This window comes from Zootoca vivipara, chromosome 2 (assembly GCF_963506605.1).
Source record: "Zootoca vivipara chromosome 2, rZooViv1.1, whole genome shotgun sequence".
Classification (NCBI taxonomy): domain Eukaryota; kingdom Metazoa; phylum Chordata; class Lepidosauria; order Squamata; family Lacertidae; genus Zootoca; species Zootoca vivipara.
Genome location: NC_083277.1, coordinates 113315945 through 113331081, shown reverse-complemented (window position 1 = coordinate 113331081; position 15137 = coordinate 113315945). Strand labels below are relative to the sequence as shown.

At 43.1% G+C, this 15137-nt stretch overlaps 3 protein-coding genes across 3 annotated transcripts in view; all 3 read right to left on the bottom strand.

Moving 5' to 3' along the window:
- HOXC10 (homeobox C10) overlaps positions 1-15137 on the bottom strand; it is a 130009-nt gene that overhangs the window by 59584 nt on the left and 55288 nt on the right. The gene's annotated exons all lie outside the window — the stretch shown is intronic.
- The window catches only part of HOXC4 (homeobox C4), a 57880-nt gene that overhangs the window by 19383 nt on the left and 23360 nt on the right, over positions 1-15137 (bottom strand). The gene's annotated exons all lie outside the window — the stretch shown is intronic.
- Positions 1-15137, bottom strand: part of HOXC5 (homeobox C5) — a 75793-nt gene that overhangs the window by 59584 nt on the left and 1072 nt on the right. Inside the window, exon 2 of the mRNA XM_035100164.2 lies at positions 10282-14837. Within this exon, the coding sequence (XP_034956055.1) occupies positions 14623-14837 (215 nt within the window). The 3' untranslated portion in view covers positions 10282-14622. The remainder of the gene's footprint in view (positions 1-10281; positions 14838-15137) is intronic.

Here is a 15137-nt window from a genome sequence, read left to right as displayed (position 1 = left end):
TTTTATTTGAGAGGATGGGGTGGGGGTTGTATATATATTATTATAGGCCACCTGGTGAGGCAATGGGGTGGAAGAGAGACCACTACAATTGCATGGGTTTAAGGGGGGGCAGAGCTTTCGAAATAAGGGGTCTTCTACTTGATCTTTCTCCCCCCGCCCCCGCCTCTTTTTAACCCTGCCTCTTGCAATGAAGAAGCCTACAGAGAAAGTGGGGGGGGGGAGTTTCCTGCCTTGAAAAGACGGAGACAGCAAGAGGAGTGCTTTTACCACAGGCATGCAGCTGGAGAGGCTTCGCAAATCTCCTGCAAATGCTTATAGATTACATTACAGTTCATGTTACTGCAACTGTTTATGTTCCAGACTCAAGCAAACTCTAATCCTGCCTTGTTCAGAAAATAAATTAGAAAGGTCAACAGTAGTGATTCGCTTCCCCTCCCCCCTTCCTCCATGTTGTACTTGCATATTTGAATCATGAATGGGGGAAAATCTGTGCTTCTCAGGAAATATCACCTAGAGACCTATTGGTAGTTGTCTGAATCTATTTCTGTATGTGTGTGAGGTCTAAGTGTTATCCACACATCTCTCTCTCCCTCTCCTCTATTTGCGTATTACATTATACAATATTAATATAATATTAATATTAATGTTATTAGATGGCTAAATGTAGACAGACATTGCAGAAGATGTAATGAACTGGATATCGGAAGTTTGGCTACTGCAAATTACTGTTTCCAATTTTCTAGACTCCAATAAAATAAAATAAAAAACCTCAAGCAGGCATTTTAGATAGGCATATGGATGGATGGACAAATAGCTTATTAACTATCCTAATCAACCGTACACAAATTTCTAGTCTTTTGTTTGTGCTATTGAGTTTTCCTTAAGCATTAGGTTGTTCGTTTCCTTTTCCTTCGAAGGGTTATCCCTCTCTAAAACTAGAATGAACCCATCCACATAACACCACCAGCGACAGCGACAAAAGGGCATTTACCACCATTGGGGGGTGTTATATGGTGCAGGGCTAATATGGGTAACTGGCAGAAAAGACAGAAATTGCAAGTCAAGCAAACCACAACCGCACACAAAATCGATAACTGGGATTTCAACTCTTGACCGAATGGAAACGCCATTTGATAGAGAAGCTCTTTCAGAACCAGATCATAAATCAATACATGCAACAAATCAGTCAATCAATGCAATTTGCATAGACGCAAGATAGACGCTTTCTCACTTTCCATATATATATGAATGAGAGTGACAAACAACAAATAATAATATATTCAACAACCCCCACACCGCACGCAGCAAGCACACACACATCACATTAAAGAGCTGGGCTGAGCGAAACGAGTGAATACCAGCAGAAGCCTGGTATCAGGAATACTTTCCCAAAGACGAAAATGCCCCATCCCCCACGTCTCTACTGAATTGCTAAACGTATCACACTATTCTCAAGGAGAATATATATATATATATTCCTAAACACTCTCCTACAAATTAATTAATATTCTCAATGGGTTTCTTGTTCTTTGCTGTTAGCCGTTTTAAAGTGTTCTAATTTATAAGGCTCCCACGGGAGATATACAAGTAGAACTCCATTCACAATACCCTCAAATGGAAACCAAAGACTTGACGGGATAGAAGAGGAAATGGAAATACACGGTGTGTTTGTGTGTTGTGAAGAATTGTCCAAACGAAAGAACTACATGAAAGTTGCCTTTCTTGATTAGGATATGAAGGCAATAGAATTCATCTAAGTACTTCTTTCACGAGGTGGGTGGGGGGAATAACCCTTTTGGGGTCCTTTAGGCAATAGCGATTGATCTAAAACTTTGCTCCCAGCAAATATTTGCACGGGGTGTGCCGTCGGTGTGTTTGCAGCGCCTTAAAAGCAAATATACTTTGGCTGGAGTCCTAGGCACACAATAACCCAGGAGTGATACCCTCTGAACTCAACGGGGTTGACTTTTTGAGAAGACACGCATTGGATGGCATTGTCTGACAGCCAGCTGCTGCATGTGTTCATATACAGTAAATGTGGGTACTATTGGTATGTGCTGGACATTCCCTACCCTTTCAACCTCGAGAATTGTTATTATTCCCATGTTTACAAACTTGAACGCATGTATGGTGGGCGTCAAGGGAATGGAAGAAGGATGTCCCAGATGCTAAAACATGAGGTTTCAACCCTCTAGGATCCTCCTCTCCAAAAGCTCGCCAAATAAACCTTGCACCTGGTCAATTTCTTTATCTTCTTACTCTTCCCGTCCATCCACCCACCCCCAAGGGCTTTTCATATAACCTGCGCTCTGAAAGGACTTTCTGATGTTTTTGGCCAAGCGCTGAGCGCCCCTCTCACTTCCTTATTGGAATACTCAAGGATAAACCTCTAGCAAGAACTCTCAGGTCTTACAAAGTGGACACAGTCCGATGATCCCTCGCTGGCCAGCTCTGCTCAGCTATTCAAACATTGATGGGTTTTGTTTTTTAAAAAAAATCTTTTGCAATTAAACTTGCAAGGGAACGCCAGCCGTCTGCTCTGTGACAGACTGTTAGTCGGGTTGAGGCAGTGAGATAGGGAGGGATAGGTATCTAAACAAATCAACAGCACTCTTCCATTCCGTCACACTTCTTTCTTTCTTTTTTAATCAAATAAGTAGAAGTCCTGGCTGAGACTCATAGCAGACAGGTAGAGAAATAGTTCCTCTCCCCGTTAAAAAGCAGCGTCTAGTTCACTACAATGTAGGAAACTGCTGTTGTTTCGACAACAACACCTACCTCCTCCCAGAAAACTCCAACTTTAATTTAAATTTTTTATATATATACATCACAAACTCGTGTGATTTTTTTAAAATAAAAAACCGAGCTCGTTTACTATGACGTTCAATTTTTATTCCCAGTTATTCGGAAATAATTTTAAAGAAAGTACCCATGAGTTACAAAGATTTCCAAGTGAGAGCTCCCAAGATTAATAATAAAGCGTGTGTGATCTATCCTCTCTACCTGTGGCAGAACATAGTCTATATTTCTATTCTTTTAAAAAAATCCACACGGATACACAATTTCTAAGTAAAATAAAATAAAATATCAAGCTTCGACTAATGAAGTTTGACAGAATTACTCGAGATGATGGTGTTGGGGGTGGGGTGGGGAATAGGAATGTGGCAGACGTGTGAATGTCACATCGCCTCTGTCAGTCACAACATGTTTTCTTCTGTTTGGCTTTCACACATATATATCATCGCCTATATGTTATTTCCTCTTGTTGAGTGGAGGGCAAGGACCACGTGATCCCACTCCGGGCATGCTCCTTGTCATTCTGGAAATAGTTTTGATTTCACAGAAGAAGGACACAAATCTTGCCGGTACCTTTCCATCTTCCGGCAGTGGAAAGGTCAGTTTGAAAGTATCAGCCACCCCCCAAATATCCATTATGGGGAAAGAAAACAAAAACCAAGAAATAGCCGAGAGAATTGATGGGGGTGGGGGTCTCAAAGCTTCCTGTAATCATAACTCCTCAGAGTAATTTCCCATTCTGCAGATGAAAGACTGCTTTGTGAATGCTTCTCTGAGATGGGGCGCTGAACTTCTCTCTCCCTTCCCACCTCCCGGTGGGGGCAGACCCATGAAGATCCATGTGTATATTGCATCAGAGATCAATAATTTAAATACTGTATATATACTGTAGATGAATTGAAATCCAAACATAACGTCTGTGGTTATAGGTAAATATGAATATATAGATAGCTTATCTGTTTAGTGGCAATGCCCTCATTCCCGCAGGACCAAGAAAGAAGGTATTGAGCCAATCACCGACTCTCAGCCTAACCTTCCTCACAGGGATGTTGTGAGGGTAAAAGTGTAGGGGAGGAACATCGACGCCCCCTTGAGCTTCCTGGAGGAAAAACATGATATAAATATGATAGAGAAATCCCATAGGCAGGTGGGTGGGTGGGTGGGTGGTGGATCTCTATCTATCTGTCTGAAATCAATAATGCACAGGGCGAGTCCTTTAAAAGAGGCCCCGTGGGTACAGAGTACAAAGAGTTCCGCGGGGCCCCTTTTAAAGGACTCACCCTGTATAATAGGTTACTACAATATCCAAAGATAAGGAACCTGTGGCGCTCCAGACATTGTAAGACTACAACTCCCATCATTTCCAACCACGCACTATGGTGACTGAGGATGATGGGAATTGTGGTATGGAAAGCCACAGGTTCTCCATCCGTTTTTTTTAATGGATCAGACCAACGCTCATCGAGCCCCACCATACCCTTTCCCGAACAATTGAGGCAGCACAAGCATAAAATGAGGCGCTATGATTGTCTCCTAAAGTTTGTCCTCCAGTACCTGGTATCGAGGGAGGTACACTTATAAGCCTCTGCGGAGGTACCATTTAGGAACATAGCTGCCAAGTTATCCCTTATTTTAAGGGATTTTCCCTTATGCTGGATAGGCTTCCTCGCGAGAAAAGGGAAAACTTGGCAGCTATGTTTATGAATCGTGGCTAAATGCAATCCACAGCGTGAACTGAATTCTTATACGGAGCTGTCGAAGAGAGTAGCCACCACTACTTCTTCTGGCAGTAGTGAATGCCAGACGCCCTGTGTGAAGACCTATGGGCACGAATTAGAATCCAAGCTGATGGTATCTGTTTACTTAGTGGGACCAGCATTTCTCTTCGTGGGTTTGGCAAATGAAGGCACGTTTCAAAGCCGTGGGAAAGTAAACTGTGATAAAGCCACTGGTTTCCAACCTAAACCTTAGGCTGACCTCTCGTAACTCTTGATTTCCGCTCCTCCTCCTGCCCGTCTAAGAAAGAAACTCGCTTTGCAGCACAAGCTTCCTATCAATTGCCAAAAACAAATATCTCCCCCTGTATGCATCCATGCATTCCACATAATCCTTAACTACAACGTATGGGGGAAACCTGTTTCAGGTCCAAGTGTGGGATGCCACAAAACAGCATCTCTTCTCCCCCCCCCCGCCCCCAGATAAAGCTGGACACGAGTCAGCAGGACACCAGCCACCATCTTTTTTTCCGTCTAGCGATAAAGGAGGGATTCGGGACACTCCCAGAAGAACCATATCGAATAGCTGAATTGCCCAGTTCAACAAACGTTAAAGGAGCTCATCTGTCGCCTACGTAAGCGCCCTGGGGCAAGGTTGGATCTCCTTTGCGCAAAAGCACGATGACCTGAGTCAGATGTCCAACGCTTCAGCTGTGCATGGTTGGAGGGAATGCCAAGTCCTTTTATTTTGTTTTTAATGGGCTCACCTCATATGGGAACCGTTTAATTATACAGTGAACTACCATCTTATGCTCCACATTATTGTGTTAAAGAGTGCAAAGGTACCGAACTACTACTAGTAGTAGTAGTGTGCCTCCTCCGCTCTCTCTCTCTCCTTCTCTCTGTCTTACAACCTCCCCACCCCCACCCCAACACCATCAGGCAGAACTTCCCTGTGTAGGTTCATGTCACAGAAGACCAACACCCAATGGACTCCTTGCAAAGGAATTATAGTTTGAGATATAGCATTCTACTGTTCCATGTAAATTCCTTCATTAAAGATGCGTGTGGTCTTTCTCAAGGAAGCTGCTTCTGGAGTGGGCTTTGTCCCTAAGAGGCTTGCAACCTCAGTTTGCTACCAGCAAATAAGATGCAGTATTCCACCCAGGTGAAGGAAAGGTAAAGGGACCCCTGTCAATCACCCCACTCTCCCTTCAAAAAAAAGAGCTGGGTGGTCAGGATGTTGAGTGTGCTCCCTGTGGTTAATGTGGTCCAAACTGGTAAGGGCCAGAGGATTTTGGTAGGTTTCTAAAGAGGAACAACCTGTTTTTCTTTCACAAGAAGGAGTCACTGCTGTTATAATGGGCCTTCCAGAACGTTTGGCTTGGCTGTATGCAATAGGGATGGTCTTGGTTCCACTAGCTAAATACTGAGTAGGAGCAGTGTGTGTGTTTATTTTAGGCCTGTGTGCATCCGCCCACTGATATATTGGCATCCTTAAGTCTTAATAAGACAGTGAAAGTTCTAGCATGGTCTAAGTAAATTATATGATTGCACAATATACAAGAAACAGTATGCAAGAAAAATTGAACCCAAGTGTCCGCCCGCCCAGAAGCTCCTGTCTGGATTTTAATATCATTTTCAATGAAGGGGACAATAGTTCAGTGGTAGGGCATATTTCTGCATGCTGAATAGCCCAGCTTCAGTTGCTGGTTATATCAGTTTAAAATATTTGGTATCAGCTCATGGAGAAGACCTCTGGTGGAAGACTGCTGCCAGTTGGATTAGATGGGCCAATAATTTGACCTGCTATAAGGCAGCTTCAATGTTCAGACCTGCCTTGCGCTAACACAAGATCACAGAAAAGCCACATTAAAATACAATAAACTTTAGACCTGTATAGTGGAAGGTACGTGGACACAAAGAGAAATGTGCTGAACACCCATAAACGGTAACCTTATGGAAGCATCTTCCAACAAGAAAGAGTATTGTAGGCACCTTGAGGACTTGGAGTGTCTGGCTGGATAGACTCCATCCTTTGACCCCATGTTACCAGTACTGTAAACCCAGTCCCAATAACCGGGGTTCCTAATTCTTGATAGTGTTGCTGTGAAAGCAGGGCTGCACAATGCTGAAAACCCACGTGTGGTTTTTCCATTCCTGCTCTAATGAATGCAAATCAAATCCAGTGGAACCAAGACTATAATTTAGGGGGGGGGTTAGAAAGTTATCAGATACAACCCAGATTAAAGGCAAAAGTCACTTTATGTGTGTGAGGGGGGGGGAGGGGGAAGGAGGGGAGGGGGGACGAACAGAGAAAGAATTTGTGTCTGGCCCATGTTTGAAGAGTTTGTCTTCAAACATTATTGTCAGTTTACTATCAGTTTAGGCCACAACGCTTTATAATTTAAATGACTGGCTTTACACATCTTTACACCCCAATAAACATGTTTACTCAGAAGTCCCTCTCCTTCATTTCAACTGGCCTCACTTTCAAATACATATCCTAGAGCTCGCAAATTCCCACCCACCCCCGTTAAACTCAATGAGGGAAACTCCTAAAATATTGATTAGCCACCTTGTTTTTTTGGGTGGCCCAATAATAATCAGGATATTGGGGGGGGAGAATATTAAAAGCCTTTGAAGACTAAAGAAGTGTTTAAGACTGCTGTGGAAGAATATGAAGTTTTGGGAACTCAATTAAGTGTTTGTTTGTTTGTTTGTTTGTTTGTTTGTTTGTTTTTATACCTGCGTGTTTGTGAGAGTGTGTGTGCACTGCTGCTTACTTCCTCTTTTCTGATCTCTCTCAGTCAGCCTATCCAGATTGTAAGCACATGGCCTACTCAGCTCTGAGAAAAGGGGAGGATCTTCCATGTTTCGTGATGAAGATCTATCGTTTAGAACAGGACTGGGCAGATGGTAAATCAGGATCTATGCATGGATCTCTCTCGGGATGGTTTGCAGTAGACCGGCAAGGTTTTTTATTATTATTATTACACCAAATGATTTAACAATAGCAACAATTTTGTTAAAAAGGCTCCCCCTCCCTTAAATTAGGTGTCTGAAATGGAAGGCTTGGGAGGGAGGAACCAAGACAAGAATTAAGTCGTGTGCGAAGGACTGTAAGATCAGTTATGGACCTTCTGGATGCTTAGTCTTAGATTGAGTGTGTGCTCAGAGGCATCCTGGAGGCACACTAGCACCCCCCCCCCCGCCCGCATGCCAACATTTTGCATTTTGTCGATCTCGATGTTCTAATAAAAAACAAAGTGTGCCCTCCCCTCGGTTAGAAGAACCATGAGGAAAGGAAACGCAGCCACCATAGAACTTTTTCATCTAAGAAAAGTGTCACCAGAAAGCCAGCGTCAGAACAGGACTGTCAATCATACCTTTGGAAAGCAGAATCTTCTCCCTCAGATCATCCCCCTTCACACCGCCCAGACTTTATTGAGGGATGTGTAGGCCTATACAAAAGACAGCTGTTCTCTTTTCGGGACAGCTTCAGCAACCTCCTATTGGGGGACCTTCCTGAGTGAAATTTGATTTCCCCACTTTCCTAGAGAAAGATGGAAGATAGAAAGGGAAGGCGAGGGAGAGATTCTAGAAATGGCAAGTTTTCTAACTGGAGAAAAGGGGACATCGTTCCGTTGTTTGTACAGGGGAATGATTTGTACAGGGGAATGAAGAAAAGGGTGTGCTTTCCTTTTTCATTCCCATGTGTTCAGAAGAGACTTTCTTCATTGCCCTGGAGATGTTGTTGGAAGGCGAAGGATGTGATGTCCTTCAATAGTTCTACTGAGAACCTCGGAGTGGTTGACATTTATGAGGTTCTGTCTATCCGCTACACTGCCTAAGTGGATTGTGCCGACGTCCTTTTGGGTAGCTTGTGTTCAAGCTTTCTCTGAGGCTAACAAAATGTTGCTTTCCTTTCCCTTCCTATCATCCCATTGAACACCCTAGTCAGCTTCCCAGTTCAACTTTTATTGATGACTGTCACCAACACCAACCCTTTGGAAACCAAGCGAGGCGACTGGCACAAAATACAGGATGCTTTCTGTCTGGTGTGGAGTTGCTTGGATAACTGGGCCACAATGTCACATACCAACCAGCCAAAGAAACTTTTTTGAAGCCACAATGTAACTCCTTTTTGCCTTTAACTTCGGTGCTGTTGTTACCGGTAGTTGGGGCTGAGGATGGGGAACTGTGTAAAGGATCAGTTGGATGATATCCCAACGATAGTTTCTCTGATCATTGGGCATGACAGCAATGTGTCCGTTGCACCTGAGTTTTAAACGCAGTTAGTTTGGAAGCAGATCACAAAGATCTGCTCCGGACCTACATCACCAAATTGGTAAGGGTAAGACAGGAGCAGTTCACTTGCATATTCTCTCTCTCTCTCTGGTCTAGGTAAATTGGGACTGATTGCCAGGCCAGTAGCTATAAAAATGAACCAGAAACTTCCCAGAAAGTCCATGCAGGACCACACCATCCGAGAAAGATTTGGCCTATCAGTATGGAATTATGGAGAAGCACCCAAATCTGTGTGGCACTCCGAGGAAACCTAACTGTTTTATTGCGATAATCTTTCCTAGGCACCAGCCTGCCATTATAAGTGAATTCCATCAATGCAACAACGGAACTGAGAAAGAACATCTTCGGGGTTAAACTGAGGACAATGCAAGGATATATCGAGTTATTATAACAGCACTTGCACAGCACTTTTTGAGCGTGCAAGGAGTTCAACGTCACTGCTATTCCAACGTCGCTGCTCTTATCCCCAGACTGCAGGTGGACTGGTAGATCTAGTGCCTTGCCTAAGGCCACCGATGTAGTTTCTGGCAGAGGCCAAATTTCAACCGGATCATCCAGTTCACCACCAGGGGGGGAAAAGATTCACTGGATAGAAAAAACTGTCCATTGAATCGTAGTGGCAGTTACGTTAATGAGACTCACACGCACACACGTATAAATAATATATACACGGAATTACGCAACGCTGATGGGACACCCATATACACACTCCTATCACGGTCTGCTCCAACGTTCTCTCCCTTCCCCTCCCTTCATTTATCCCTAGGACAAAGATCTGGCCAGACTTTCCGGCCTAGCTTCAACCTTCTTCCACTCCACCTGCCAACACCCGCGATGCGTACAGAGCAGCCAACGTCTCAGTCCGACTCCAGCGCGCATGCCCTCCCCCCCCCCGCCGCCTCCACCACCACACAAACTTATTTTTTCTTCTGCCTTTGAAGCAAGTATTGTACTCAGGGTCATTCAAAAGTATCTCTCAACCCAGCTGCAAGAGGCAGTCCAAACGTCTTGACCGAAAGTTTCTGTTCAGGGGGGGGGGGACTCCCACCGCCCCATCAGATCTCCTCAGAGAGGTGTAGAAAGAGGGTGGGAGAAGAAGGGAATGAATCAACCTCTGACTAACTAAGTAGAAGAAGGTTTGGGTCCTTATCTAATTTTCCACAAGCCCCGAGGAAGTCAGGAAGGGGAACAAAGGTCTGATCTTGCTTCCTGATAACCGCCACTCTCGACGTGCACTCCAGAAAGCTTCCCCACCACACCACCACCTCCATCACCCTGGAGGAAAAAGCCTTACGCTCTACACTTTCACCCCTCCCCCAACTTCGTAGCCAAGGTGCAACTGAATTCCTCCCACCCCGCACCTCCACAAGAAAGCTGGATACCATGTTAGAAGCTGGGAGGGGGTGGCGTGGGGAGAGGAGCAGTGCAAAAAAAAAGCGGGAAAAAGAAATTAACTTACTGATCTCGCCAGGGATCCATTTGGGGAGATGTGCCTTCCCTAACAGCAGCCCAAGACGTCGTAATCCGCACTAACTGCCTTGTCCCACTGTCCCAGCATTAAACAGCTCCAGCAGCTGCGATGGTGGACAGTTAAGATTATATATGATGTAAATATATTGTGGGTATGTCAGCTCCCCCAAACCATAAAACTTAGTTTAATGACATCACGTGCTCACCGAGAGCCATTCAGGGCTTTTGCTTTGGGCTATCCACATAAATAACCTTCAAAAGTTTTAAACTACTAAATTCACTTAGAAGCCATGGGTATTTCTGCTAATGTTCTCAGGGGCAGTCAAAGCCTTGGCTCAAAAAGTCCTGGATTATTATTAATATTATTATTATTTTTCATCCTCTCTTTTAAAGCACACGCGCGCGCAGACACACTGGAACTTTGGGTCTGTCATTTTTTCCCCTTCCCTTCCCTCGCCCTCCCTTTCTTGTTTGGAGGCCTTTTAAAAGTCCCCACTGTGTTGACACGGATGACAGTGAAAGGTAAGCGATGTTTCATTTCCTTCTTGGCTTTGCAAGACTTCTTTAGGAACGGACTGAAAAGCAGGGGAAAGAGGAAAAGGAGGGGGGCTGTTAGATATTGAATAGCAAAAGTCAATGACAAGCCCAACAACCAAATATTAATCAGTCCTGAAAAATTACTTTTTAAAAAGACAGGGAAGAGTCCCAAATAGACCCACGTTGTTCGCTGGATAAACGCACAATTATTCACAAGGATATATATATATATATATATATATATATATATATATATATATATATGGCTGTATATATAACCGACTGGTTTGCGTTATGATAATGGAAAAGTTTTGGTCCTACTACGTATGTGCGTAAAGGCTTCTCTCCCCCAGCCTTAAGATAAAACAATAGAACATCTGATTTTGTTAATTCTAACCTGTCAAACCCAATTATTCCCTGGCAAACTTCCAATAAAGGGAAAGGGAACACCACGGTTTAGGGGTGGGGTGAGCAGAGAAGACCAAATAGAACGAAACAGATGTAAAAACAACCACCTTTGGTTTCAGTACACAGCTATCAAGATCTGCCAAGTCTGTTTCGGTGCCTCAGTAAACACTCTATAGATTTACACAGGGTAGCTTATTATTTTCAAACATCAACATGAAATATATACATTTAAATACTCAGAGAATGTTCCAATATTTGTTGTTGTTGTTGTTGCTGTTGTTGTTTTTGCTGCTGCTGCTGATACTCCTTGGAAGGCACACATTATTTGCAAAGGTAACACAAGACAATAAGGAAGGCTCTTCTTGAATCAAACAAAAATGGAATAGAGTAAACCCCAGTGCTTTGATCTCCGTAACGTGATTTGACTGATATTTGCGTAAAATCAAATCATATGACAAGTTAAGCCTGGAAAGGGGAGGGAAAGGAAACTTTCAAGTGGACTGTAAAATTGCCATAACATAAATTGTCATCGCCTTCGTGACAGTATTATTTGATCTTCTCAAAGAGGACACTAAATAATAACTACAATAATAAAATATCAATAAACTTCAGAAATAGAGCACTATTTAAGTCAGAGGGACTCCATGGAAAGCTGGGAATCTTAGGAGGCAAAGCCAGTTTTATCCTTAAGAGCTTCCACTGTCATTAAAATAAACTTTTGTTTTCAGGTTCAGGAAATGGCTCCATTGTTTGAAATGTGTAAAGGAAATACTATAAAGGTTTATTGAGCCATTGAGGGTCTCTCCCAAGCGTTTGTACTGTAAATAGCTCCGAAAACACCTCAGGCATGACCTCCGGTGTGTGTGTCTGTGTGAGAGATAGTTGGTGTGTGTCTGGTGAAACACACACATACGTGAAATATATATGCACAGTTTTATCCCTCCCAAATCTCCACAGGCCAGTACATGCATAGCCCCAAACTCCTACATTACTGAATCCAATAGCACTACTATATGAAGAAGAGGACGACGAAGAAGAAGTCATAGATAGGCATAGAAGTCATCTTTAAACGCATAGAAAAAGGTTTCAAAAGGAGTAGAGGACTATTAGCTTTCTTATATTACACCTAAACCGGAGAAACTTTCGCAAATACCGTGCTTTATAAACCACACGTTGAAGTTTTGCGCAGACCAGGGTTAAATCCTACCATTCTCTGCTCAAGTCAATCGTACTTGTTCTAGTGATCACACATACACACAGCGTCTCAGAAAGACCTACTGCCTTCACAAATCGCCCAGTTCTTGCACAACTTTCACTTAATGTCGATGGAAAGTTGTCTGAAGGGAGGGGCCGAGAGCCTAGCCCGGTAATTCTGTTCTACGGGGCAATCTTACTTAGAAAGGTAGTCTTGCCTGAATCTGGACTATTAAATTATTTTAAGCTGAAGGAAGGAATTATCAGGGAAAGAAAGAAAGCGATCGTACGAAGACCTTTGGAGGACTTTTAAAGAACCCAGAACTATGTTGTTCAAACACTAGGACAGGTCAAGAATTGTTCAACAGTTCAGAAAAGAGGCATTCACTCAAGAAAGCTTGTGACGAGACCTGCAACTGAGTACACATCACCCAAAGTTCTTTTATTGGGGACGCAGCAGGGGCGACATAAGATACATAAAAGCCCAACCCATAGCCCATCCGAAGTTAAACACTAGGGTTTGACCGATTTCCACTGCAACCCTTGCTTGACATGGTTCCCCCGCCTCAATGGGGCTTACTTCCAACTTGCGTTTGAAGTAAATCTCATTGAATGGGATTCTGAGCTTCAGTCTAGTGGCTTGTTCCACCCAAAGTTTAGCGCTTGTGAAGTCCCATCGATTTCATTGCAAGAGGTTTGTGCTAAACTCTCCCACTGAAATCAATATGACTTCACAAGTACTGAACTTTGGGTGGCTAGTGCCTCAGACTAACCGGGATTTGTTCTTGTGTTACATATTTATAGATTTGAAAACAATTGACAGCAAAATAACAGTGGAAGTGCGGGTTTGGAGAAAGCGCTCAAGAAAAGGCACCTCATATGCGTTTTTCTCCCGCACTCCAAAATTGGCCTTAGGTGTTTGATTTATTTATTATTTTAGCATTTATTCAATATGACAAAATATACTGTATATGTTCCATGGCCTTTCACATATCATAATACAACCAATAAATATATGGAATACAACATCGGGGAGAAGGAAGGGGGAGGTGAATAAAATGGGCTACATGTAAACAAAAAGTATACATTTGTATAAGAGTTCAGCGTTGTTCTTATCGTTATTATTATTTTGCAAAGCTACATTAATTACGCAACCAATAAATACACAGGAATATTTAAGTCGGGAGAATTCACACACACACCCTTACCAGCCCCCACCCCAACAGTGCTTTAATGTTTTTGCACAAATATCTCCTAGGAGAGATGGTCAAGCAGATTCGTTCATAGTCCATTCACTTTTCATTCATATGCAAATAATACAAAAATAAGTCAATGGCGAGGAGGAGGGTTGAATAATAAAATGAAACAACCCCACCCCAGAAGAACACACCTCACAGCGAGCTTTTTTTTAAAAAAAAAAACACAATAACAAACCACCCCACCCCACCCCCCACCACGTTTCAGGTTAAGTGCATCTAGGAAACTACATTGTGTGGAAACTCACCATCCACACCAGAAGTAAACATTCTCACACACCTAGATCGTGCAGCCCGATCCTATTCACGTTTACTCGGAAGGAAGTCCCCACGGACTTCAGTGGGACTGGCTGAGAAATAAGTGCTCACAACAAGTTTGCCGCCCGTCCACCGCGTTGGACACAGAGGTAAACTCCCACGCCTTTCACAACGGGATTTACTTCCAAGTCTTGACGTTTAAGGATCGGGGCCTCGGGACTTTCCAAAAGTCCTGAGGATTCCCTCTTTTATGCATAACTTTTGATTTCCTAAGCGTATTATTCTGATCTTCAGCGTAATCTTTTATAGACATAGATATAGGTTATTGGCTTGGGTTTTCATTTGACCGACATATTTCCTCCCAATTTAAGGGGACACAGGTTAGAGTGGTGTGGTGGAAAACAAAACAAAACCCACCAACCCTCCAGCGAGCTGTACACTGAATTCTAGCTGAAAAGCTAAAGGGTCTGTTTGCATACTAATAAGAGAACGCCTTTGTCTGATAGATTTGTTAGAGTATGTAGTTCAGTCCAGTCTGCGACCCTTCCCCCCCACCCGCCCTTTTCCTCTCCCCACCTCCCAAAGAAAACTTTTCTCAAGGTAGGCTACAACAACAACAGCAACTCTTGTCAATGTGAACTGACTTTCCCCGCCCAACCCCTAACCCGGATTTCTACCTAGAGAGACTCTTTGCTTTTCAACTTGGAATCTTTCTTCCATTTCATCCTCCGGTTTTGAAACCATATTTTTATTTGCCTCTCATTCAAACATAGGTTGTTGGCGATCTCTATGCGCCTCCGGCGGGTGAGATATCTGTTAAAATGAAATTCTTTCTCTAGTTCCAGAGTTTGGTAGCGAGTGTAGCTGGTTCTGGAACGTTTGCCATCTGCTTCTGGAAGACAAAAGACATCGGATAAAAGAACCCCGCTAAAATAATAACTAATAATAATAATAATAATAATAATAATAATAATAATAATAATAGAAGAAGAAGAATAAAAAAGAAAAAGAAGGGAATGGGAAGGCAAAAGGTACGGGGGGGCGAGAGAGTTTTTTTTGTTCTACCCAGAATACATTTTTAATATATTTAATGCTAAATAGAGGAGGGGCATTTTCCAACACTTTCTCATTAAAGTTTTGGGTTCAAGCTAAGGTTAGTCACTAATGAAGTGTTCCCCCTTTAAACCACGTA